This window comes from Heloderma suspectum, chromosome 3 (assembly GCF_057233095.1).
Source record: "Heloderma suspectum isolate Gila_16-S chromosome 3, 16-S_ref, whole genome shotgun sequence".
NCBI classification, from domain to species: domain Eukaryota; kingdom Metazoa; phylum Chordata; class Lepidosauria; order Squamata; family Helodermatidae; genus Heloderma; species Heloderma suspectum.
The window spans coordinates 59,343,111-59,367,425 of NC_139460.1; the positions used below are offsets into that span (position 1 = coordinate 59,343,111).

Sequence of the window (24,315 nt, forward strand, 5' to 3'; positions counted from 1 at the left end):
CCAGTACTGCTTTTCCCACCCTTTTGTTGACTATGAGTGCTACTCCATTTCTTCTAAGGGATTCTTGCCCACAGTAGTAGATATAATGGTCACCTGAATTAAATTCGCCCATGCCTGTCCATTTTAGTTCGCTGATTCCCAAGATGTTAATGTTCAGTCTTGCCATCTCATGTTTGACCACCTCCAGCTTACCTTGATTCTTTGATCTGGCATTCCAGGTTCCTAGACAATATTGTTCTTTACAGCATCGGATTTTCTTTTCACCACCAGACACATCCACAGCTGATTGTCCTTTCGGCTTTGGCCCAGCCGCTTCACTCTTTCTGGCGCTACTTGGAAATACCCTGTGCTCTTCCCCAGTAGTATATTGGACACTTTCCGACCTGAGGGGCTCATCTTCCGGCGTCATATCTTTTAGCCTTGTGATACGTTCCATGGGGTTTTCTTGGCAAGAATACTGGAGTGGGTTGCTATTTCCTTCTCCGGTGGACCACATTTTGTCACAACTCTCTGCCATGACCTGTCCGTCTTGGGTGGCCCTGCATGGCATAGCTTATGGCTTCACTGAGTTATGCAAGCCCCTTCGCCACAACTAGGCAGTGATCCATGAAGGGGATTAATTCAATTATACATGCAATATTAAGGTATTGTCTAAGTTTATTCCACCCTTCCCTCCCTTTTGTTGACTATGAGTGCTGAATGTCCCTGATAGCCATGATAGTGCGCTCACTGAACTTGAGCCGGACATCCTCGAGAGTGAAGTCAAGTGGGCCTTAGGAAGCATTAGTAACAACAAAGCAAGCGGAGATGACAGTATTCCAGCCGAGCTATTTAAAATCCTAAAAGATGATGCTGTTAAAGTGCTGCATTCAATATGCCAACAAATCTGGAACACTCAACAGTGGCCACAAGACTGGAAAAGGTCAGTTTACATTCCAATTCCAAAGAAGGGCAACGCCAAAGAGTGTTCAAACTACCGCACCATTGCGCTCATTTCACATGCCAGCAAGGTGATGCTCAAAATCCTACAAGCTAGGCTTCAGCAGTATGCGAACCGAGAACTACCGGAAGGACAAGGTGGGTTTCGAAGAGGCAGAGGAACTAGAGATCAAATTGCCAACATTCGCTGCATCATGGAGAAAGCAAGAGAATTCCAGAAAAACGTCTATTTCTGCTTCATTGACTACGCTAAAGCCTTTGATTGTGTGGATCACAACAAATTGTGGCAAATTCTGAAAGTGATGGGAGTACCAGACCACCTTACCTGTCTCCTGAGAAACCTGTACGAGGGTCAAGAAGCAACAGTAAGAACCAGACATGGAACAACCGATTGGTTCAAAATTGGGAAAGGAGTACGACAAGGCTGCATATTGTCACCCTGCTTATTTAACTTATATGCAGAGTACATCATGAGAAATGCTGGGTTGGATGAATCAGAGGTCGGAATTAAGATTGCTGGGAGAATTATCAACAACCTCCGATATGCAGACGATACCACCCTAATGGCAGAAAGCAAAGAGGATCTCAAGAGCCTCTTGTTGAGGGTGAAAGAGGAGAGTGCAAAAGCTGGTTTGAAACTCAACATTAAAAAAACGAAGATCATGGCATCTGGCCCCATCACTTCCTGGCATATAGAAGGGGAAGAAATGGAAGCAGTGACAGATTTTACTTTCTTGGGCTCCAAGATCACCGCAGACGGTGACTGTAGCCATGAAATTAAAAGACGCTTGCTCCTTGGGAGGAAAGCTATGGCCAACCTAGACAGCATAGTAAGAAGCAGAGACATCACCTTGCCGACAAAGGTCCGTCTAATCAAAGCTATGGTTTTCCCAGTAGTAATGTATGGCTGTGAGAGCTGGACTATAAGGAAGGCTGAGCGCCGAAGAATTGATGCTTTCGAACTGTGGTGCTGGAGAAGACTCTTACGAGTGCCCTGGACTGCAAGGAGGTCAAATCAGTCCATCCTAAAGGAAATCAACCCTGAGTGCTCATTGGAAGGACAGATAATGAAGCTGAAGCTCCAATACTTTGGCCACCTAATGCGAAGAGAAAACTCCCTGGAAAAGACCCTGATGCTGGGAAAGACTGAAGGCAAAAGGAGAAGGGGACGGCAGAGGATGAGATGGCTAGATAGCATCACGGATGCAATGAATATGAACTTGAGCACGCTCCGGGAGAGAGCGGAGGACAGGAAGGCCTGGCATGCTATGGTCCATGGGGTCACGAAGAGTCGGACACGACTGAACGACTGAACAACAACAACAAAGTTTATTCCAAGTGGAAACCACAGCAGGCCATTTCATTATCATTACGGAGGTAATTAGACTCATTTTAAAAGACACTTGTTACATGCATTGCATCTTTTAGCTTTATGGGGAAAAAGTGAATGGAGAATAAACCATTGTTTGACATGGACTCCGGGAAAATTAGTTGTCAAGAACAAACATGCATCAGTTCATAATGAGAGGATGTTTATAGATATTGTTGGGCCAGATGTTCCACCTGTGCCATTTCACTTGTCAGATAAACGAATAGGGAATTGGTGGACAGTGGCCAAAATTACAAGAGTTCCATTGCAAAATGTCTTTGCGTCTCCTTGTTAAAAGGTAGGGCTTGTCTTTTGAGAGGAGCCATTGTTAGCAAAAGGTGTCTAGCTAAGATAAATACAATGAAATAATAATTTGCCCACAAAAAAATGGCAGAAAGGCAAGTTTCATCCAAAATCCCCATCCTTCAGATGAGTCTTCTGTAATCTACAGGGATCACCACATAAAGGTGAGAATGTCGTCTCTTCTTCATGACTTGCCCTCTGCAGAGATGCTCCCAAACAGGAGTCTATCACAGTAAAAGTTATAATTCTTTTGATTTTGATGTCAGTCATTTGTGTACTGGGATGTGAGATACCACTTCCCAGGTGCTCACACAGGTCACCAAAGGCTTGCCAAAACTCAGTGTGTGTATGTGTGTTTTACAGTGTTTTCGGTTGCTTTTCCAGCTGAATAACAGCTGGCACGCTAAGGCGTGGAATAGTCCAATTTTCATTACAGATTTCCCTCAGCTACATAACTTCAACATATTAAGAATACTGTAATCAATTTGCATGACAAACTGGAGTATTGTTCATTCAAAGGTTACATACAACAGCTCTAGAAAATGTGGAAACTCAGTGGAATAGGGCACAGGTAGACTGGGAATACATAAGCAATAAGGTCACTAGCTTAGAAGTGACGTGAAAATGAAAGGTTCAGATGTTTTAAAACCCCATCAAACAACTGTGCTAGTTTTTATTTATGTTTTAAAATACGTTTGTTTTGACATTCATACAGCATTTTACACATTTTTAAAAAAAAAATCTAGCCAATAAAATTAACGCTTGCAATAATTAGGAAGCTGTACCATACTGAGTCAGACCCTTGGTCCATCTAGCTCACTATTGTCGATACTGACTGGCAGTGGCTCTTCAGGGTTTAAGGCAGGAGTTTTTTCAGCCTTGCCTGGAGATGCTGGGAATTGAACCTAGGACATGGGGTATGCAAAGCTGGTGCTCTACCACCGAGCTACAGCCCCTCCCTAAATAAATTAAAAGCAATACAGTAAACAAGCAAACACTAAACATAAACAGCAGCAGTATCTAAAAGACATAGAATCATATAATAGTAGGGTTGGAAGGGGGCCTACAAGGCCATCGAGTCCAACCGCCTGCTCAATGCAGGACATAAAAGCAAAACATAAAACACAGCAATCCGTTATATCAGCAGTTCCCAAAGGCTATGATAAAAACTGTTTACCAAGGTCCAGAAAGACTACAGGGAGGAGGCTGAACTTCCACCTGGCAGAGGTTCCTGAGTTGGCATAGAAAATCTCATTATCTCTGGCTTCACTAATATAAGGACTGTCGTGTTTCTCTGTAATTCTGCTCTATGCCCACTCAGGAACCTCTTTTGCCCAAGGAGGAAAGAGGCAGATAATGAGTTACAGCTTGACTTTATGTTTTCAGAAATGGAAAGAAACCATTGGTTTTCTCTGCCAGAATGCATTGCTAGGTTTAGGGCGCAATCCTATGGCTGCTAGACAGTGGCTAGATGGCCATAGATTTGGTCGGTTTCCAGGAACTGACTTTGGAGCACATGCTCCGAGGTCACTTCCCAGAGAACCGCCTCCCTGCCCCATCCCCTGCCACCTCATAGGCAGCACGGATCGTCCCTGGGCTCTGGGCTCATAAGAGCAGCACAGAGCAGGGCAAAAGGGGGCGGTCCCAGGGGCATGGAGTGCAGAAGTGCCAGTACAACACTTCCTATGCGTCATCCAGCTTCCCCACCCCATGCATTGACGTCCCACGGCTAGACAGCTGAAATTGGCCGTCTAGCCACAAATGCAGGGAGTCTCTAGCGCAGAGGAGAGGAGCCCCTCTGCGCTCCTCTGCAGTCCTCCCACCATGCATTGGATAGGTGGTCACCTCCGAGTATTGGCAGATTGTGTGTATTTGACACCAGCACCCATGTTTGGTTTCCAAAGGCACTGCACATGAATTTCCAGTAGACCAGTGCTCACAGTAGACAAGTGGCATTATTGTCTTTTGAAATTAAAAATTCTGGTGCCTGGATGGAGGGTGAGGCAGCTGCAGCAGTGAAGCCCAGTGGTTTCTGGTGGGTCCAGAGAAGAATCCCAGTGCAAATGTCTGTTCACCCACCTCTTTCTGCTATTGCATGTTGTTACAAGTCTGCTGTACCAAGCATACCGCCCATTCATATCACAACACAGTCCAGGCTACAAAAGTACTACATTCAGCATGGGGGATCTACAAAAATGCCTGTAGAATAGGAAAAAAGTGAACAAAGCCACATAACTCAGGTGAAGTCACACATTATGTAACATAGGTTTATGGATCGAAGCATATAGAAGACATTTTACAAAACATCACTTTTTATAGGATGGCAACAGCAAAGCTAAGATTAGCCAAGGACAATCAGTGAATCTATCACAGAGAACTCAGAACATATCCAAAATACATGACACAAGAAAATGAAACAAGTCACAGACTTCAAGCCAACGTACGCACGTGCATTATCTGGTCAAGGAATTAAGCATGTAGGAAACATGTCTGGTTTACAGATGATGAGCACTGAGACTAAGAGAAGAACAAGCCCAATGAATTCATGTCAGTGCACTCCTACAGTTAACAAACCACCAAAGGCAGCCATTGTATCTGGCCAAGCACGTGTCATCCAAACAAGCCAGTCAAGGGAAGATACAAATAGGGCAGGGGTAGGCAAACTTTTGGGGCTGTGGGCATAGTTGGCAATTTGAGAAACTGTACTGGGCACCACCACAAAATGGCTGGCATGGGAGGCATGGCAAAGGACAAGTAACCAGCCCAAAGCAGAATACAAGGTACAGGTGGGGGCTGAGATCTAACACACTAAACAACTCCTTTGAACCTACAGTTTTCAGCACCAACAGAAACCTATTTCTTAGCAATTTCAGCTGCCAGTTAGAAAATATGCTAATTTTAAAAAGTGGGAGGGTTAGGGCACCTTGGCAGGTGCCAAGAAAGGAGTCTGGGGCCACATTGGTGTCCAAAGGCACCACGTTGGCTACCCCTGATATAAGGCATCAGAGAAAGTGGCCACACAAGAGCCACTAAGGATGGTCGAGGATTTGTTCAGTCCGCATTTTTAAGTGAGCTGTTGAAGTGAACCGCATTTTAAGTGCACACATAAAAATGTGTATTTAGGAATAAATTGTGTACAAAATTGCATATTTTGCACACAAAAAATACCTTCAGAAATAACACACATTTTACTGAAGTTTAAAACAAACAAACAAAGGCAGATTGAGGCCGAAACAGGGCGGAGCAGTCTTATGGATGAACACATACAAAACTGACACAGACCAGAAATGGACTGATCCATCGTTAAGAGGTACAGAGAATAAAGAGACACAAGAGTGAAGTAAAAAGATGAGACACACGCGCACGCACTACAATAAGGACACCAGAGAGAGATACACAAGCGGCATAGAGAAGCACGGTCATAGAGCCTTAAAAAGGGCACAGAATGATGGAGCACAGATGGGCATGAAGCAGAGGGAGCACAAGACACACAAAATAACAAGACACATAGGAAACAGAACTGAAACACAAATAGACACATGCACACAAAGGCAGGGCAGGAACAGCTGAGAAATGCAGCCAATCTATTGCTCTTGGGCATGTACGAAAGTCCCCTTCATGGATCACTGCCTTGTTGTGGCGAAGGGGCTTGCGTAACTCAGTGAAGCCATAAGCTATGCCGTGCAGGGCCACCCAAGACGGACAGGTCATGGCAGAGAGTTCTGACAAAATGTGGTCCACTGGAGAAGGAAATGGCAACCCACTCCAGTATTCTTGCCAAGAAAACCCCATGGAACGTATCACAAGGCTAAAAGATATGACGCCGGAAGATGAGCCCCTCAGGTCGGAAGGTGTCCAGTATGCTACTGGGGAAGAGCAGAGGGTATTTCCAAGTAGCGCCAGAAAGAGTGAAGCGGCTGGGCCAAACCCGAAAGGACACTCAGCTGTGGATGTGTCTGGTGGCGAAAAGAAAATCCGATGCTGTAAAGAACAATATTGTTTAGGAACCTGGAATGTCAGATCAATGAATCAAGGTAAGCTGGAGGTGGTCAAACATGAGATGGCAAGATTGAACATCAACATTTTGGGAATCAGCGAACTCAAATGGACAGGCATGGCCGAATTTAATTCAGGTGACCATCATATCTACTATTGTGGGCAAGAATCCCTTAGAAGAAATGGAGTAGCACTCATAGTCAACAAAAGGGTGGGAAAAGCAGTACTGGGGTACAATCTCAAAAATGATAGAATGATCTCAGTACGAATCCAAGGCAAACCATTCAACATCACAGTAATTCAAGTCTCTGCCCCAACCACTGAGGCCGAAGAAGCTGAGGTTGATCGGTTCTATGAAGACCTACAACACCTTCTAGAACTAACACCAAAAAAAGATGTCCTCTTCATCATAGGGGATTGGAATGCTAAAGTAGGAAGTCAAGAAATCACCGGGATAACAGGCAGGCATGGCCTTGGTGTACAAAATGAAGCAGGACAAAAGCTAATAGAGTTTTGCCAAGAGAACACGCTGATCATAGCAAGCACTCTTTTCCAACAGCACAAGAGGCGACTCTACACATGGACGTCACCAGATGGTCAATATCGAAATCAGATTGATTATGTCCTTTGCAGCCAAAGATGGAGAAGTTCCATACAGTCAGTAAAAACAAGACCTGGAGCTGACTGTGGCTCAGATCATGAGCTGCTTCTTGCAAAATTTCGGCTTAAATTGAAGAACGTCGGGAAAACCACTAAACCGTTCAGGTATGACCTAAATCATATCCTTGATGAATATACAGTGGAGGTGAGGAATAGATTTCAGGGATTAGACCTGATAGACAGAGTGCCTGAGGAACTATGGACGGAGGTCCGTAACATTGTTCAGGAGGCAGCAACGAAATCCATCCCAAAGAAAAAGAAATGCAAGAAAGCCAAGTGGCTGTCTGATGAGGCTTTACAAGTAGCTGAGGAAAGAAGGGAAGCGAAAAGCAAGGGAGAAAGGGGAAGATATACCCAACTGAATGCAAAGTTCCAGAGAATAGCAAGGAGAGACAAGAAGGCCTTCTTAAATGAACAATGCAAAGAAATCGAGGAAAACAACAGAATGGGAAAGACTAGAGATCTCTTCAAGAAAATTGGAGATCTCAAGGGTACGTTTTGTGCAAAGACGGGCATGATCAAGGACAAAGAAGGCAGGGACCTAACAGAAGCAGATGAGATTAAGAAGAGGTGGCAAGAATACACAGAAGAACTATACAGGAAAGATCTGAATGTCCCTGATAGCCATGATAGTGCAGTCACTGAACTTGAGCCGGACATCCTCGAGAGTGAAGTCAAGTGGGCCTTAGGAAGCATTAGTAACAACAAAGCTAGCGGAGATGACAGTATTCCAGCTGAGCTATTTAAAATCCTAAAAGATGATGCTGTTAAAGTGCTGCATTCAATATGCCAACAAATCTGGAGCACTCAACAGTGGCCACAAGACTGGAAAAGGTCAGTTTACATTCCAATTCCAAAGAAGGGCAACGCCAAAGAGTGTTCAAACTACCGCACAATTGCGCTCATTTCACATGCCAGCAAGGTGATGCTCAAAGTCCTACAAGCTAGGCTTCAGCAGTATGCGAACCGAGAACTACCGGAAGTACAAGCTGGGTTTAGAAGAGGCAGAGGAACTAGAGATCAAATCGCCAACATTCGCTGCATCATGGAGAAAGCAAGAGAATTCCAGAAAAAGTCTATTTCTGCTTCATTGACTACGCTAAAGCCTTTGATTGTGTGGATCACAACAAACTGTGGCAAATTCTGAAAGTGATGGGAGTACCAGACCACCTTACCTGTCTCCTGAGAAACCTGTACGAGGGTCAAGAAGCAACAGTAAGAACCAGACATGGAACAACCAAGTGGTTCAAAATTGGGAAAGGAGTACGACAAGGCTGCATATTGTCACCCTGCTTATTTAACTTATATGCAGAGTACATCATGAGAAACGCTGGGTTGGATGAATCAGAGGTCGGAATTAAGATTGCCGGGAGAATTATCAACACCCTCCGATATGCAGATGATACCACCCTAATGGCAGAAAGCAAAGAGGATCTCAAGAGCCTCTTGTTGAGGGTGAAAGAGGAGAGTGCAAAAGCTGGTTTGAAACTCAACATTAAAAAAACGAAGATCATGGCATCTGGCCCTATCACTTCCTGGCATATAGAAGGGGAAGAAATGGAAGCAGTGACAGATTTTACTTTCTTGGGCTCCAAGATCACCGCAGACGGTGACTGTAGCCCTGAAATTAAAAGACGCTTGCTCCTTGGGAGGAAAGCTATGGCCAACCTAGACAGCATAGTAAGAAGCAGAGACATCACCTTGCCGACAAAGGTCCGTCTAATCAAAGCGATGGTTTTCCCAGTAGTAATGTATGGCTGTGAGAGCTGGACTATAAGGAAGGCTGAGCGCCGAAGAATTGATGCTTTTGAACTGTGGTGCTGGAGGCCCTGGACTGCAAGGAGGTCAAATCAGTCCATCCTAAAGGAAATCAACCCAGACCGCTCATTGGAAGGACAGATAATGAAGCTGAAGCTCCAATATTTTGGCCACCTAATGCGAAGAGAAAACTCCCTGGAAAAGACCCTGATGCTGGGAAAGACTGAAGGCAAAAGCAGAAGGGGACGGCAGAGGATGAGATGGCTAGATGTAGTTCCACTGTTATCCAGCTTTTGGGGGGTACTGGAGCCTGGTTCAAGTAAGAAAAAAAAATGGCCATGACCTTTCACTTTGTGAGTGTCTGTTAGGGATGTCAGAGAATTCTGCCACGGATCTCGGTGAGGCTGAATGCCAGTGCATTTGGCCCCCAGAAGTCTGTGGTGGAACGAAGCCCCCCCGCCCCACCCCGCTAAAGGCACCCAAAACGGGACACCTACCTTCTGCCATTTGCGCTGACTTGCAAATGGTGGCCGTGGCCGCCATTCGCTTCATCACTATAGCCATGATAGGCTACGTAAATACTTAAATACTTAAGTATTTAAATACTATGTAAATAATTAAATACTTACGTAGCCTATCATGGCTAAAGCAGGGACGCCATTTGCGTCCCTGCAGAAGCCATGATAGGCTACGAAAATACTTACGCAGCCTATCACGGCAAAAAAAAAAAGGGAACGCAAATGGCGGTGGCTACGGCGGCCATCATTTGCATTCCCTTTGGGGGGGGGGCCATGATAGCCTACGTAAATATTTACGAAGGCTGTTATGGCAAAAGAGAGGGGCGCAAATGGCATAGTGGCCGCCATTTGCGTTCCCTTTTTTTATTTGCTGTAATAGGCTACGTAAATATTTACGTAACCTATGACGGCAAAAAAAAGGGAACGCAAATGGCGGCTGCCGTAGCCACTGCCATGTGTGTTCGCTGTTTTTTGTGTTTTTTTGCCGTGATAGGCTACGTAAATATTTATGTAGCCTATCACGGCAAAATACAAGGACGCAAATGGTTGTGGCTATGGCAGCCGCCATTTGCGTCCCTGCAGGCTGCCCAGCAGTTGGATGTCCGGCTGCAGGCAGCCCCAGCCAGCGGCTCCCCCGAATCTCTGCAGAGCGGAGCCAGCTGGAGAGAATTTTGGGAGGTGGGACGGAGCGCCTCCCCCCCACCATGAATGTCACCCTCCAAAAAGGTAAGTGACCTTCGTACATCCCTAGTGTATGTACTTTTTACTTGCAATCACTGAACAGCAGTTGCAGAAATTGGCCCAGTCTGCTTAGGCCTTGAAGGCGCTCCCATTAAGAAAAATGCAGACAAGTCTGGTGTTCAACATTTGGTAACTTTATTAACAAGTGGATGATTTGCAAATGCTAACGTTTATCACTGCAGCATGTGTTTATTTATTTATTTATTTATTTATTTATTGCATTTATACCCTGCCTTTTTTCCTCTTGCAAGGAACCCAAGGCGGCTTACATGATCCTCCTCCTCGCCCTTTTATCCTCACAACAACAACCCTGTGAGGTAGGTTGGGCTGAGAGTCTGTGACTGGCCCAAAGTCACCCAGTGAGCTTCCATGGCCGAGTGGGGACTAGAACCTGGATCTCTGGGCTCCCAGTCCAACACTCTAGCCACTACTGCACTTCAGCCAGCCTCTGCGCATACCTTTGTTCAGCACCTCTGAGTCAGTACATCACACACTGGCGATCCTTCTAGCATGAGACACGTTATACAAAAAAATCCAGAGCAAATATTTGACTGCTGTATATGTCCTTTTATTTATATTCTGTCCTTTCAATGCTGGATGCAGGTTTCCTTTCAGTATTGGTAAGTCTGATGTTAAACTAAGGATGGACGAAAGTCCCTTACCTGGTCCCGCAGCTTGCTTCGCGGTGGGGGGGAGGCACTTTGGTTCTCCCCCCGAAGTTCAGGCCGGGGGGGGAGGTGCCCCGCCCCACCCGGCCGAAATTCAGGCCGCGGGGGAGGCGCCCTATCCTTCGCCGCCGAAATTCAGGCCGGGGAGGAGCACCCCATCTCCCCGGCTGCGAAATAAGTAAATAAAACACACACACACACACGTGATAGGCTACGTAACGATTTACGTAGCCTATCATGGCTAGATTTCCAAAGTCAGCCGTGATAGGCTACATAAATCGTTACGTAGCCTATCACGGGTGACTTTGGGGGTGGGGAAAGCGTGTACGCAAATGGTGGCATCCATGGGTGCCGCCATTTGTGTTCCTTGTTTGAGCAGTGGTAGTCTACGTAAATCTTTACGTAGACTACCCGGGCCAAAATAAGGAACGGAAATGGCGGCACCCATGGGCGCCGCCATTTGCGTACACGCTTTTTTTTTCTTTTTTCCCAAAGTCACCTGTGATAGGCTACATAACGATTTACGTAGCCTATCACAGCTGACTTTGGAAATCTAGCCGTGATAGGCTACGAAAATTGTTACGTAGCCTATCACGTGTTTTTGTGGGGTTTTTTTTAAATTTACATTGTAATGGCGGCAGCCGGTCGGAAGACCGGCTGCCGCCACTGCCGAAACACCGCCGGGACCTGCCGCCGAGAGGGACATTTGAAGGAGGTAAGTCCCAACCCGGGGGGGTCGGGGGGCGGAGAATTTCACCACCAATTTTGGGGGGCCGAATGCGTTGGCATTCGGCCTCCTGGAGATTCGTGGAGAAATTCTCCGCCATCCCTATGTTAAACTCCCTTGCAATGTGGGCTTGCAAACAAATTAGCAGTAATCGCATGGCTTCGTTCAAACTATAATATCTCAGCCATTTGCCCATGCACACAGCCCCTTTGCTCCATCGTTTGCACTGTGAGCAAATGAAACCAGGAAGCCCCTAATTAAACATAGTTTCCTGTTCAATCTGGACCAGGAAACTATGGTTATCAACTTCAGAACAAGGCGGAGTATTAAACCACGGCTTGAAATTGGCTTAATATTCAATAATGTATCAATAAAGTTGATAACTGTAATAAAATGGGAACCTATGGCTACTTAGAGACTTCCTCATTTGATCACATCAGAAAGGAAGGAGCAAAGCAGCTGTGTGCACAGGCAAAAGATTTGTTCATATATTGGTTTATTAAGCTGAGATGTTATCACGCAAATATGGCGAGTGAGTCAATAAGGTCCAGGCAGCGCGCTCCCTCTCCTCTGTGAAATAAACTTCTTTATGATCCTGCCTGAGCTGGCTGTGATCACTCCTCACAACAGATATGGAAGCAGCTTTCCTCACTGCACATGCTCCATGACTCCCCTGTTCCCTGTATCCAGAGTGATTGGAGTCACATGCATTTATTTATCACCCTTTAATCCCATTTAGGGTGTATTCCTATGAAGACAGTCACCAGCCTCCAAACTCAGAGGCTGGTGACTGTCTTGTTCAGGGCAGCTGGAGCATGGAGGGGATCCTCTCCTCCATGCTCCAGTTGCCCTGCATTTTTGGCTGACAACTTCGGAGCAGGGTGGGGGGAGGCCGCATGGTGCATAGGAAGCCTAATAAAAGGGCTTCTGCAGTCTCCTCCCTTCCCCAACCCAGGGACTCCCCCCTTTGTCCCATCTCCATACTCCATTTCCAAGTGCAGTTTCTGGGAACCACATCCAGAGCCCTGGCTGCAACTTCATTTTCCAGAAACTGAAAAATCCTATGGCCCTCTAGACAGTGTCTAGTGGCAAATTAGGATTACTTCCTCACTGGGCTAAAATGCCAACCATTCTGCATAGAAAAACATAGATAGCTAGCTACTTTAAAAGAGAGGAACATGGGTTAGAATCATAGAATAGTAGGGCTGCAAGGGGCCTACAAGGCCATTGAGTCCAACCCCCTGCTCAATGCAGGAATCCAAGTCAGAGCATCCCTGACAGATGGCTGTCCAGCCTCGTATTGAACGCAAAGGCACACGCAAAAAAAAGTGTGATTTTTTTAAAAAACCTGAGTCTTAGGGTGCAATCCTATCCAACCTGGGAGTTGTAAGACTTTTTTTCTGCCTAATCACACGTCGGATTGCACCCTTCAAATCTCAACACAACCATGAGGTAGTGTTTCTGTAATAGCTGGTATTTAAAATGAGATTATTATAGGGATGGCAGAGAATTCCGCCACAGATCTCGGTGAGGCCGAATGCCAGTGCATTCGCCCCCCTGAACTCCGTGGTGGAACGGCCTGCCACCCCCCCGCGGATCCCCCCTGGGATGAGACTTACCTGGGGTGGATCTTCTAGGCGGCAGAGGCTCCGGCGGCAGTGGCAGCCGGTCTTCCGACCAGCTGCCGCCGCCACCATTTCCAGTGTTAAAAAAAAAAAAGACGTGATAGGCTACGTAAAGATTTACGTAGCCTATCATGGCTAGGTTAAAAAAAAAAAAAAACAACGACGTGATAGGCTACGTAAATCTTTATGTAGCCTATCACGTCTGACTTTAAAAACAAAACAAAACACGCATACGCAAATGGCGGCGGCTACGGCCGCCGCCATTTGCATTCCTTATTTCAGCCCGTCTTAGTCTACGTAAATATTTACGTAGACTAAGACAGGCCAAAATAAGGAACGCAAATGGCGGCAGCTGTAGCCGCCACCATTTGCGTATGTGCGTTTTGTTTTTTTTTAAAGTCAGACATGATAGGCTATGTAAAGATTTACGTAGCCTATCACGGCTGACTACAGGGATGCAAACGTCCCTGCTACATTTGCGTCCCTGCTAGCCAGCGGCTGGATGTCCGGCTGCTGGCGGAGCTGGCCGGCAGTTCCGCGGAATCCCCGCGGAGCGGAGCCGGCCGGCCAGGATTCCAGGGGGAGGGACGGAGCGCCTCCCCCCCCCAGCGGACCCCGGCGGAGCCAGGTAAGGCCAATTTCGTACACCCCTAGATTATTAACACATAAGTTGTACAGCAATGTGTTATTTCAAACAAGAAGCCAGAGATTTAAATTATGAAAAACAGACTTCATATCGAGTTCATGAATCATCCATGTAATAGGACTTCCCGTGTTTGCGATTTTAAGTGTAAAGCTATTGCTCAGTCTGATTATTTAAGTTCAGTGATTGTCCTATCATCATGTTCACTCTACTCAAGGAGGTCTCACTGCCTCTCCATCTACATATTGCTGTGTAAGGTGTGCTCTAGGCCCTTAAGATGGGAAACAGCTCTGAAAATATATTTCTGATCAATTCTTAATAAGCTAGCTAACATTATTTGCAACTCCTAGACAGATTTGTGCAAGTACATAGATAGATATATATTGGTTACAATTTTTCTGAAGCAATTGCTGCCATTAAGACTGTTTAGCCTTGTCTTATCGGCATGATATTGATTAACTTTAAACTACTATTAGTGGTGGTGGGAAAAATTACTTTTAATGATCTATGCTATCAACATGGATGCTATGCTTGTTTGTTATGCTTGAAAAATGCAAAATGCAAAAGACAAAGAATGTGAATTAAAAGAAAGTAAGAATGACTTGTTGTTCAGTCGTTCAATCGTGTCTGACTATTCATGACCCCATGGACCATAGCTACGGATGTATGAAAGTCACTCACCTGTTGACGAAATGTGATTCGAGGTGGGGGGGAGCCGCTCCATCCATCCCCCCGAAATTCTGGCCGGGGGGGAGGCGCTCCGTCCCTCTCCCCCCCAAATTCTGGCCAGGGGGGAGGCACTCCGTCCCTACCCCCCCGAATCTTGGCCGGACGGGATGGCAAATGGCGGCGGCCGTAGCCGCCGCCGTTTGCATCCCTGCAGTCAGCTGTGATAGGCTATGTAAATGTTTACATAGCCTATCACGGCTGAGAAAAAAAATTAAAAAAAACCGCGCGGACGCAAATGGCGGCACCCATGGGTTAATAAGGAACACAATAAGGAATTGTGTTCCTTATTTTGGCACGTCTAGTCTACGTAAACATTTACGTAGACTACGGCGAAAATAAGGTAGGGGTGGATGAAAGTCACTTACCTTTCATCCAAGGTTGTTCGCGGTGGGGGGGAGGCACTTCGCTGCTCCCCCTGCGAAGTTCAGGCCGGGGGGGGAGGCTTCCCGCCTTGCCCCGGCCGAAATTCAGGCCGGGGAGGAGGCTTCCCGCCTCACCAGGCCGCGAACTCGAAAGTGTTTTTTTTTTTAAAAAAAAAAGCCCCCGTGATAGGCTACGTGACGATTAACGTAGCCTATCACGGCTAGATCTGCAAAGTCAGCCGTGATAGGCTACGTTAATCGTCACGTAGCCTATCACGGGTGACTTTAAAAAAAAAAAAAAGCTCGTACGCTAACGGCGGCCCCCATAGGGAGCCGCCATTCGCGTTCCTTATTTAGTCGCCGTAGTCTACTTCCTACTTTAGCATTCCAATCCCCTATGATGAAGAGGACATCTTTTTTTGGTGTTAGTTCTAGAAGGTGTTGTAGGTCTTCATAGAACCGATCAACCTCAGCTTCTTCGGCCTCAGTGGTTGGGGCAGAGACTTGAATTACTGTGATGTTGAATGGTTTGCCTTGGATTCGTACTGAGATCATTCTATCATTTTTAAGATTGTACCCCAGTACTGATTGATTGTAGATTGTATCCCACCCTTTTGTTGACTATGAGTGCTACTCCATTTCTTCTAAGGGATTCTTGCCCACAATAGTAGATATGATGGTCACCTGAATTAAATTCGGCCATGCCTGTCCATTTTAGTTTGCTGATTCCCAAGATGTCGATGTTCAATCTTGCCATCTCATGTTTGACCACCTCCAGCTTACTTTGATTCATTGATCTGACATTCCAGGTTCCTAAACAATATTGTTCTTTACAGCATCGGATTTTCTTTTCACCACCAGACACATCCACAGCTGAGTGTCCTTTCGGGTTTGGCCCAGCCGCTTCACTCTTTCTGGCGCTACTTGGAAATACCCTCTGCTCTTCCCCAGTAGCATACTGGACACCTTCCGACCTGAGGGGCTCATCTTCCGGCATCATATCTTTTAGCCTTGTGATACGTTCCATGGGGTTTTCTTGGCAAGAATACTGGAGTGGGTTGCCATTTCCTTCTCCAGTGGACCACATTTTGTCAGAACTCTCTGCCATGACCTGTCCGTCTTGGGTGGCCCTGCACGGCATAGCTTATGGCTTCACTGAGTTACGCAAGCCCCTTCGCCACAACAAGGCAGTGATAACAGGCAGGCATGGCCTTGGTGTACAAAATGAAGCAGGACAAAAGCTAATAGAGTTTTGCCAAGAGAACATGCTGATCATAGCAAACACTCTTTTCCAACAGCACAAGAGGCGACTCTACACATGGACGTCACCAGAAGGTCAATATCGAAATCAGATTGATTATGTCATTTGCAGCCAAAGATGGAGAAGCTCCATACAGTCAGTAAAAACAAGACCTGGAGCTGACTGTGGCTCAGATCATGAGCTGCTTCTTGCAAAATTTCGGCTTAAATTGAAGAACGTCGGGAAAACCACTAAACCGTTCAGGTATGACCTAAATCATATCCCTGATGAATATACAGTGGAGGTGAGGAATAGATTTCAGGGATTAGACCTGATAGAGTGCCTGAGGAACTATGGACGGAGGTCCGTAACATTGTTCAGGAGGCAGCAACTCAATCCATCCCAAAGAAAAAGAAATGCAAGAAAGCCAAGTGGCTATCTGATGAGGCTTTACAAGTAGCTGAGGAAAGAAGGGAAGCGAAAAGCAAGGGAGAAAGGGGAAGATATACCCAACTGAATGCAGAGTTCCAGAGAATAGCAAGGAGAGACAAGAAGGCCTTCTTAAATGAACAATGCAAAGAAATCGAGGAAAACAACAGAATGGGAAAGACTAGAGATCTCTTCAAGAAAATTGGAGATCTCAAGGGAACGTTTTGTGCAAAGACGGGCATGATAAAGGACAAAGAAGGCAGGGACCTAACAGAAGCAGATGAGATGAAGAAGAGGTGGCAAGAATACACAGAAGAACTATACAGGAAAGATCTGAATGTCCCTGATAGCCATAATAGTGCGGTCACTGAACTTGAGCCGGACATCCTAGAGAGTGAAGTCAAGTGGGCCTTAGGAAGCATTAGTAACAACAAAGCTAGCGGAGATGACAGTATTCCAGCTGAGCTATTTAAAATCCTAAAAGATGATGCTGTTAAAGTGCTGCATTCAATATGCCAACAAATCTGGAACACTCAACAGTGGCCACAAGACTGGAAAAGGTCAGTTTACATTCCAATTCCAAAGAAGGGCAACGCCAAAGAGTGTTCAAACTACCGCACCATTGCGCTCATTTCACATGCCAGCAAGGTGATGCTCAAAATCCTACAAGCTAGGCTTCAGCAGTATGCGAACCGAGAACTACCAGAAGTACAAGCTGGGTTTAGAAGAGGCAGAGGAACTAGAGATCAAATCGCCAACATTCGCTGCATCATGGAGAAAGCAAGAGAATTCCAGAAAAACGTCTATTTCTGCTTCATTGACTACGCTAAAGCCTTTGATTGTGTGGATCACAACAAACTGTGGCAAATTCTTAAAGTGATGGGAGTACCAGACCACCTTACCTGTCTCCTGAGAAACCTGTACGAGGGTCAAGAAGCAACAGTAAGAACCAGACATGGAACAACCTCTTGGTTCAAAATTGGGAAAGGAGTACGACAAGGCTGCATATTGTCACCCTGCTTATTTAACTTATATGCAGAGTACATCATGAGAAATGCCAGGTTGGATGAATCAGAGGTCAGAATTAAGATTGCTGGGAGAATTATCAACAACCTCCGATATGCAGACGATACCACCCTAATGGCAGAAAGCGAAGAGGATCTCAAGAGCCTCTTGTTGAGGGTGAAAGAGGAGAGTGCAAAAGCTGGTTTGAAACTCAACATTAAAAAAACGAAGATCATGGCATCTGGCCCCATCACTTCCTGGCATATAGAAGGGGAAGAAATGGAAGCAGTGACAGATTTTACTTTCTTGGGCTCCAAGATCACCGCAGACGGTGACTGTAGCCATGAAATTAAAAGACGCTTGCTCCTTGGGAGGAAAGCTATGGCCAACCTAGACAGCATAGTAAGAAGCAGAGACATCACCTTGCCGACAAAGGTCCGTCTAATCAAAGCTATGGTTTTCCCAGTAGTAATATATGGCTGTGAGAGCTGGACTATAAGGAAGGCTGAGCGCCGAAGAATTGATGCTTTCGAACTGTGGTGCTGGAGAAGACCCTTACGAGTCCCCTGGACTGCAAGGAGGTCAAATCAGTCCATCCTAAAGGAAATCAACCCTGACCGCTCATTGGAAGGACAGATAATGAAGCTGAAGCTTCAAAATTTTGGCCACCTAATGCGAAGAGAAAACTCCCTGGAAAAGACCCTGATGCTGGGAAAGACTGAAGGCAAAAGGAGAAGGGGACGGCAGAGGATGAGATGGCTAGATAGCATCACGGATGCAATAAATATGAACTTGAGCACGCTCCAGGAGAGAACGCAGGACAGGAAGGCCTGGCGTGCTATGGTCCATGGGGTCACGAAGAGTCGGACACGACTGAACGACTGAACAACAACAAAAAAACATTATAATCCAGACCCATGTTATCAACTACTATAATGGACTTTCATTCTGAAACACATGCAAAGGAAATATGCATGCACACACAGGCCTGTCGTCGTTGTTCTCGCCACTGTTTAGTTTAAAAAGTGACTTGTTTCTTCATGAAAGATCAGCAAGAAAAGCTTCAACTGTGTGAAAGGTGTTTTTCCTGTGTGCATATTTCCTCTTGGAAACAGAGTTCCTTGGGGCTGGTGATGCAGACAAGAGCTATCTGAGCAATTTTGCTTATCTTCGCAAGTCATGCGATTATGCCACATTTGCAACTCCGAATGTGGGTGCGAGCAGGATGACGTGTTCTCCGAAAATGTTCACAACTTCTCGAACATACATTTGCATTTGGGAAATGCACTTTAAAAAATACGCATTTTTAAACCACACATTTTCTTTTAAATGTGCATTTTCACGCTGTAGTTTGCGGGGGAAAGTGTACTTCTGAAAGTATGCAAATTTTGCATAGTTTTCCTGTTCATTTTGTGCAGTTTTTCCATTCTCACAAAATGAACAGAGATCACAAACGAACGTGGTAAACGAGGAGAGACGATCACCAAGTTAATGTCTGGAAAATCTAGCAAACACAAACATCATTTGTTTGCCCATTCGTAGTGCAACCATGAGACATCCCACAAGCTGAGCACACAGACATGGGAAGCCAATTCTATTTATGTTTAAAGAACATGGAGTATTGTGACACCAGTTTATTATGGTATAAGCTCCTGTGAAGTGTGAACTAGAGTCCTTATCGTCAGGCGCAAAAGGAGGAGCACTCTGTTGTGTGATACTACCTATACTAAGACCAGCTTTGTCCATTCAGGTGGCAGCCCTGTTGCAGTCAAAAAAATGCTTCAAGTGGTGGAAGCCACGTCAGCATATCCTGCATCATTCTGGTAGTTAACGATGGGCAAATCTGTCAGTTTTGCTTTCTCCCCAAATCATTTTATTTGTAATCTCAAGTTCTGTCTATCCATTTTTATGATGGAATTTGTGGATTTGGGTAAGTTCTTATTAAACCAAATGAAGCTAATGAAATTTTCTCCCCTCTGCACCGGCCAAATTCAATAGGTAGAATTCCTAACATGGAGAAGACGTTGTACCTACCTGCCACGTAGCTGTTGAAGATGAGGGGCTTGTCAGACAAAAAGTGGTGGTGCCCCTCATTCAGCGCCTCAAACATGGTTGAGTACACAGGACTTCAAACCCAGACTTTTAAGAGATAAGTGCTCAAAGCCCTGGATGGGAATGGATGCACAAATCTGCCAGTTTCCCTTTCTGCCACATTCAGATTTTTAAACTCTCAAGTTCTTTCCATCCTGTTTGTGGAAAAATGTGTCCACTTTTGATAAGTTATTATCAAAAAATAAAACAAACTATATTTCTCACCCCCATCCCTACTGGTAAAACTAGAAGATCGAAGCCATGTAGGAGAAGCACATACTGTAGCTCCTCTTCACACAAACAGTGCTTCTATTTCTGGAAAGGGGCTTCTTTTATGGAAAGGGGCTGCAATGTAGCGCCTTCCACAGGTCCAAGATCGGGGGTGGGCAATGTGTAGCCCTCAAGATTTTATTGGACTCCAACTCCCATCAGCCCTAGCCAGCATAGCCAGTGGTGAGGGATGATGGCAGCTGCAGCCCAACAACATTTGCAGGGACACACATTCCCCACTCCTGGTCTAGATCTTTCAGAATTACCTTAATGTGTTGTTGTTGTTCATTCGTTAAGTCGTGTCCGACTCTTCGTGACCCCATGGACCATAGCACGCCAGGCCTTCCTGTCCTCCGCTCTCTCCCGGAGTGTGCTTACGTTCATACCTTAATGTGTAGGAAGACCATAAGCTGCAGCAGCAGCCATATTTTGTGAGAGTTGGTAACCCTAGATTCAGCTGTATTGCAGGGTTTTTCTCTTCAGAGATCCCTAATGAATGGTCGGTCAAGCTCATGGGTGGAACCTGTATCTGAAAATAGTGCTAGTGATCTTACGATGAAGAATTCCCACAATACTGCCTTTTGCCCAATTTCTGTATAATTATATTGTATTATAAATCATACATCTACCATTTATTTGGGTATTGGCAGGCCAGTCTTCTTATAATTTGGATTATACCTCCTAGTTTAATCTGAAAAGTATGCATTTACTTTATTCAGGCTCATCTTCACCAGGTAATATTCTATCTATCTACCTACCTACCTATCAAGATATAGATCTGTCTGTCTGTCTGTCTCTCTCTCTGTCTCACACACACACACACACACACGCACTAGAGTTGAAATATAAATGATAAAATGCTTTGCTACCTTGCATTTTTGTGCCACCTGTACCTGTATATCTTATTTACGTAAGCAAAATCACTTGAGCTTTGAGAATTGTATTTTAAGTTTTTTAAATAAATATGTTTGGTGAAGCCCTGTAGAAAATTGTAAAGGAAGTGGGAGAAATTTGAAGTGGTGGGGTGGGGGGACCATAGAGAATGTTACAGAAAAGGATACATTCAACAGTACACTGATTATTATTATTAACGATGGACCTCCTGGGACTCCTTGTCCATAATGTATTCCAGTCCTGTCGTATGCCTGAAATATGAAAACATTATCAATGAGCTGCAGAATCTGGTAATAATAGTACCGCAACATCATAATAAATAGGCAGAACTCTTCTTTTTGTTGTCGTTCACTTTTTAACATATCAAATGTATTTCATTGCTTACATTATAGTAGCAGATTAGAAACATCTGCTCATTTGCCACCAGTCTTCTAGCAAGAGAAAGTCTAGCTTGTTTTCCTTCAGGCCATCCTGCTTCAAGGCTTGGGTAAGAAGTCTATAATCCAGCTGCTGGGTGTTGATACAGGTCCAGCTTTATACTCAGGAGCCCTTCAAATGGAAACACCACCTCGTTGCCAAGGATTAGAACAGTGATAAACTCCATTTGCTTTTCTCACCCCTCCCTTTTCTCTCTCTACTCTAGCTCCATCCCCTATTACAATAATTAAAAAAGACCGGACATCTAGGAACAGTGTGTCTCTCTCTTGGCAAGAACCTGAACATCCTAATGGGATCATCTTGGACTATGAAGTCAAGTATTATGAAAAGGTGGGAAGGCATGGAAAACGGGGGCAGGGGAGAGGGGGTCTTGTTCACTTTGGTCCCAGAAAGAGTAAGATAAGAAACTGAAAAGAAATGGAAAGCTATGTAAAAAGTGTTTTCAGACTCATATCTGCATTCTTCAAAACAATCTCAGCTGCCAAAGCCCTGAGCAAAACATAGAACAACATTTAGATTCTGTTAATATATCATATTAAGACTAATGATGATGGAGGCCACATTTCTCACCTTTTCTTTAAAGTTCTATTTATGCTGTTTCTTTAAAATAATCACATTCCTGTTTATAAAATAAATGGGTTTCCCTAAGTTTAAATATTAATCATAATAGCTATTACATTAATGAAATTAGCACTCAACTTTCCTGGTAAAATCATGTAAGCGGTAATTTGTAAAGCCTGTTCAGATACTATTATTGCCCATACTAAGGGACACACAGACACATCTAGTTTCTTAGCTGGTGTTTTAACTTTTTGTGGGGCAAATGTTGCTTTCTTTTCCATATATCAGAACTTCTCTATTACCACTTACTGCTGGGAAGAGATGGGCATTTTTGAAGACCATCTCATGAGTGGGAAATGTTCCATGTAGAATTGGAAACTTGTCTTCACAGGTGGGTAAGAACATAAGAAGAGCCATGCTGGATCAAACCAGGAATCCATCTAGTCCAGCATTCTGTTCGCACAGTGGTCAACCAGCTGTCGACCAGGAACCCACAAGCAGTGCATGAGTGCAACACCCTCCCGCCCATGATCCCCAGCAAGTGGTGTACATAGGCTCACTGCCTCTGGTACTGGAGGTAGCACTTAGCCATCAAGACTAGTAGCCATCACAGGTAGAAATCACAAAAGTGAAGTATTTGTAAGGCAAAATTAAAGTTAAGAAATGATTGTCGCCACTTTCTGAAGTGTAGTTAGGAAATAAAATTCTCCATCCAACCTTCTGCTTTTCCAACACTTACCCAGTGAAATGTATTCTGCTGAGTGTGCCTGTGCGTGTATACACACACACACACAGGGGGAGAGAGAGAGAGAGCACACTAATGTAATCCAACTTCTAGGGCTTTTTAGGGATGTACGAAAGGTACTTACCTTTCCACGGATTATGCTGATGCTGGGGGGGAGGCGTTCCGTCCCTCCCCCCAGAATCCTGGCCGGGGGGGAGGCGCTCCGTTCCTCCCCCCCAGAATCCTGGCCGGCCGGCTCTGCTCCGCAGGGATTCTGCGGAGCTGCCGGCCAGCTCTGCCAGCAGCCGGACATCCGGCCGCTGGCTAGCAGGGACACAAATGGCGGCGGCCGTAGCTGCCGCCATTTGCGTCCCTGCAGTCAGCCGTGATAGGCTACGTAAATGTTTACGTAGCCTATCACGGCTGATTTAAAAAAACAAAAACACGCGTACGAAATTTGCGTTCTTTATTTTGGCACGTCTTAGTCTATGTAAACATTTACGTAGACTAAGACGGCGAAAATAAGGGGAACGCAAATAGCGTAGACGCTATGCTATTTGCATTCCCCTTATTTTCGCCGTCTTAGTCTACGTAAATGTTTATGTAGACTAAGACGTGCCAAAATAAGGAATGCAAATGGCGGCGCCCATGGGCGCCGCCATTTGCGTATGCGCATTTTTGTTTTTGTTTTTTAACTCAGCCGTGATAGGCTACGTAAACATTTACGTAGCCTATCACGGTGTTTTTTTTTAATCTAGCTGTGATAGGCTACGTAAATCTTTACGTAGCCTATCATGTTTTTTTGTTTTGTTTTGTTTTTTACCTGGAAATGGTGGCAGCGGCAGCCGGTCAGAAGACCAGCCGCTGCCGCCGAACCGCCGCCGGAGCCGCCGCTGCCAAGAAGATCCGCCTAAGGTAAGTCCCGTCCCAGGGGGGCAGGGGGCCGTTCCGCCACCGATTTCGGGGGGCCGAATGCATTGGCATTCGGCCTCCCCAAGATCCGTGGCGGAACTTTCGTACATCCCTAGGGCTTTTACAAGTACAATCTGAACAATCTCTAACAGTGCTATCCTAGGCATGTCTACTCAGAAGTAACTCCCATTGAATTAAATGGGACTTTTACTCTCAGGTCAAGTATAGTATTTCAGCCACAACATATATTAGCAGTAATTTTTCATCATGCAAAATGTAGCCAAATACAGCATTAGCTTTTTGTGGCAGATAATATAATATTAACGGCAAAATTTCTCACTATCAGATATGAGTTTTGTTCCAGGAAAAATCTCTGCAGATTCTTTTTACTGGTATTTTATAGATTTTGTTATCCACTAGCTTCCTTTTGAGATGAAAATAAAAATATTTAGAAAAAAACTATAATAGAGTTTTCTTTCATTCATTGACATGTTGGATTATAGTTCTGCCTTGTGTAGGCTTCCTTTGTTCTTCTTTTTTTAAACCTGAGAGATAACGAACAGTGTTTCTGAAATTAATCTTCTCTGCCATGAAAAATAAACTTGGGCTGCTATCCTATACACGTTTGCCATGGACTCAGTCCATTTAACCTTTTTGTAGACATGTATAGGATTGCACTGTCTGAGGCTGTTGTGCACAAGAATCTGATTATT

The 24,315-nt window shown here is 45.1% G+C and overlaps 1 protein-coding gene across 1 annotated transcript in view; it reads left to right on the top strand.

Annotated features, from left to right (window-relative positions):
• The window catches only part of EPHA3 (EPH receptor A3), a 357,009-nt gene that overhangs the window by 240,523 nt on the left and 92,171 nt on the right, over positions 1–24,315 (top strand). Inside the window, exon 6 of the mRNA XM_084843389.1 lies at positions 21,611–21,735. Coding sequence (XP_084699515.1) covers positions 21,611–21,735 — 125 coding nt within the window. The remainder of the gene's footprint in view (positions 1–21,610; positions 21,736–24,315) is intronic.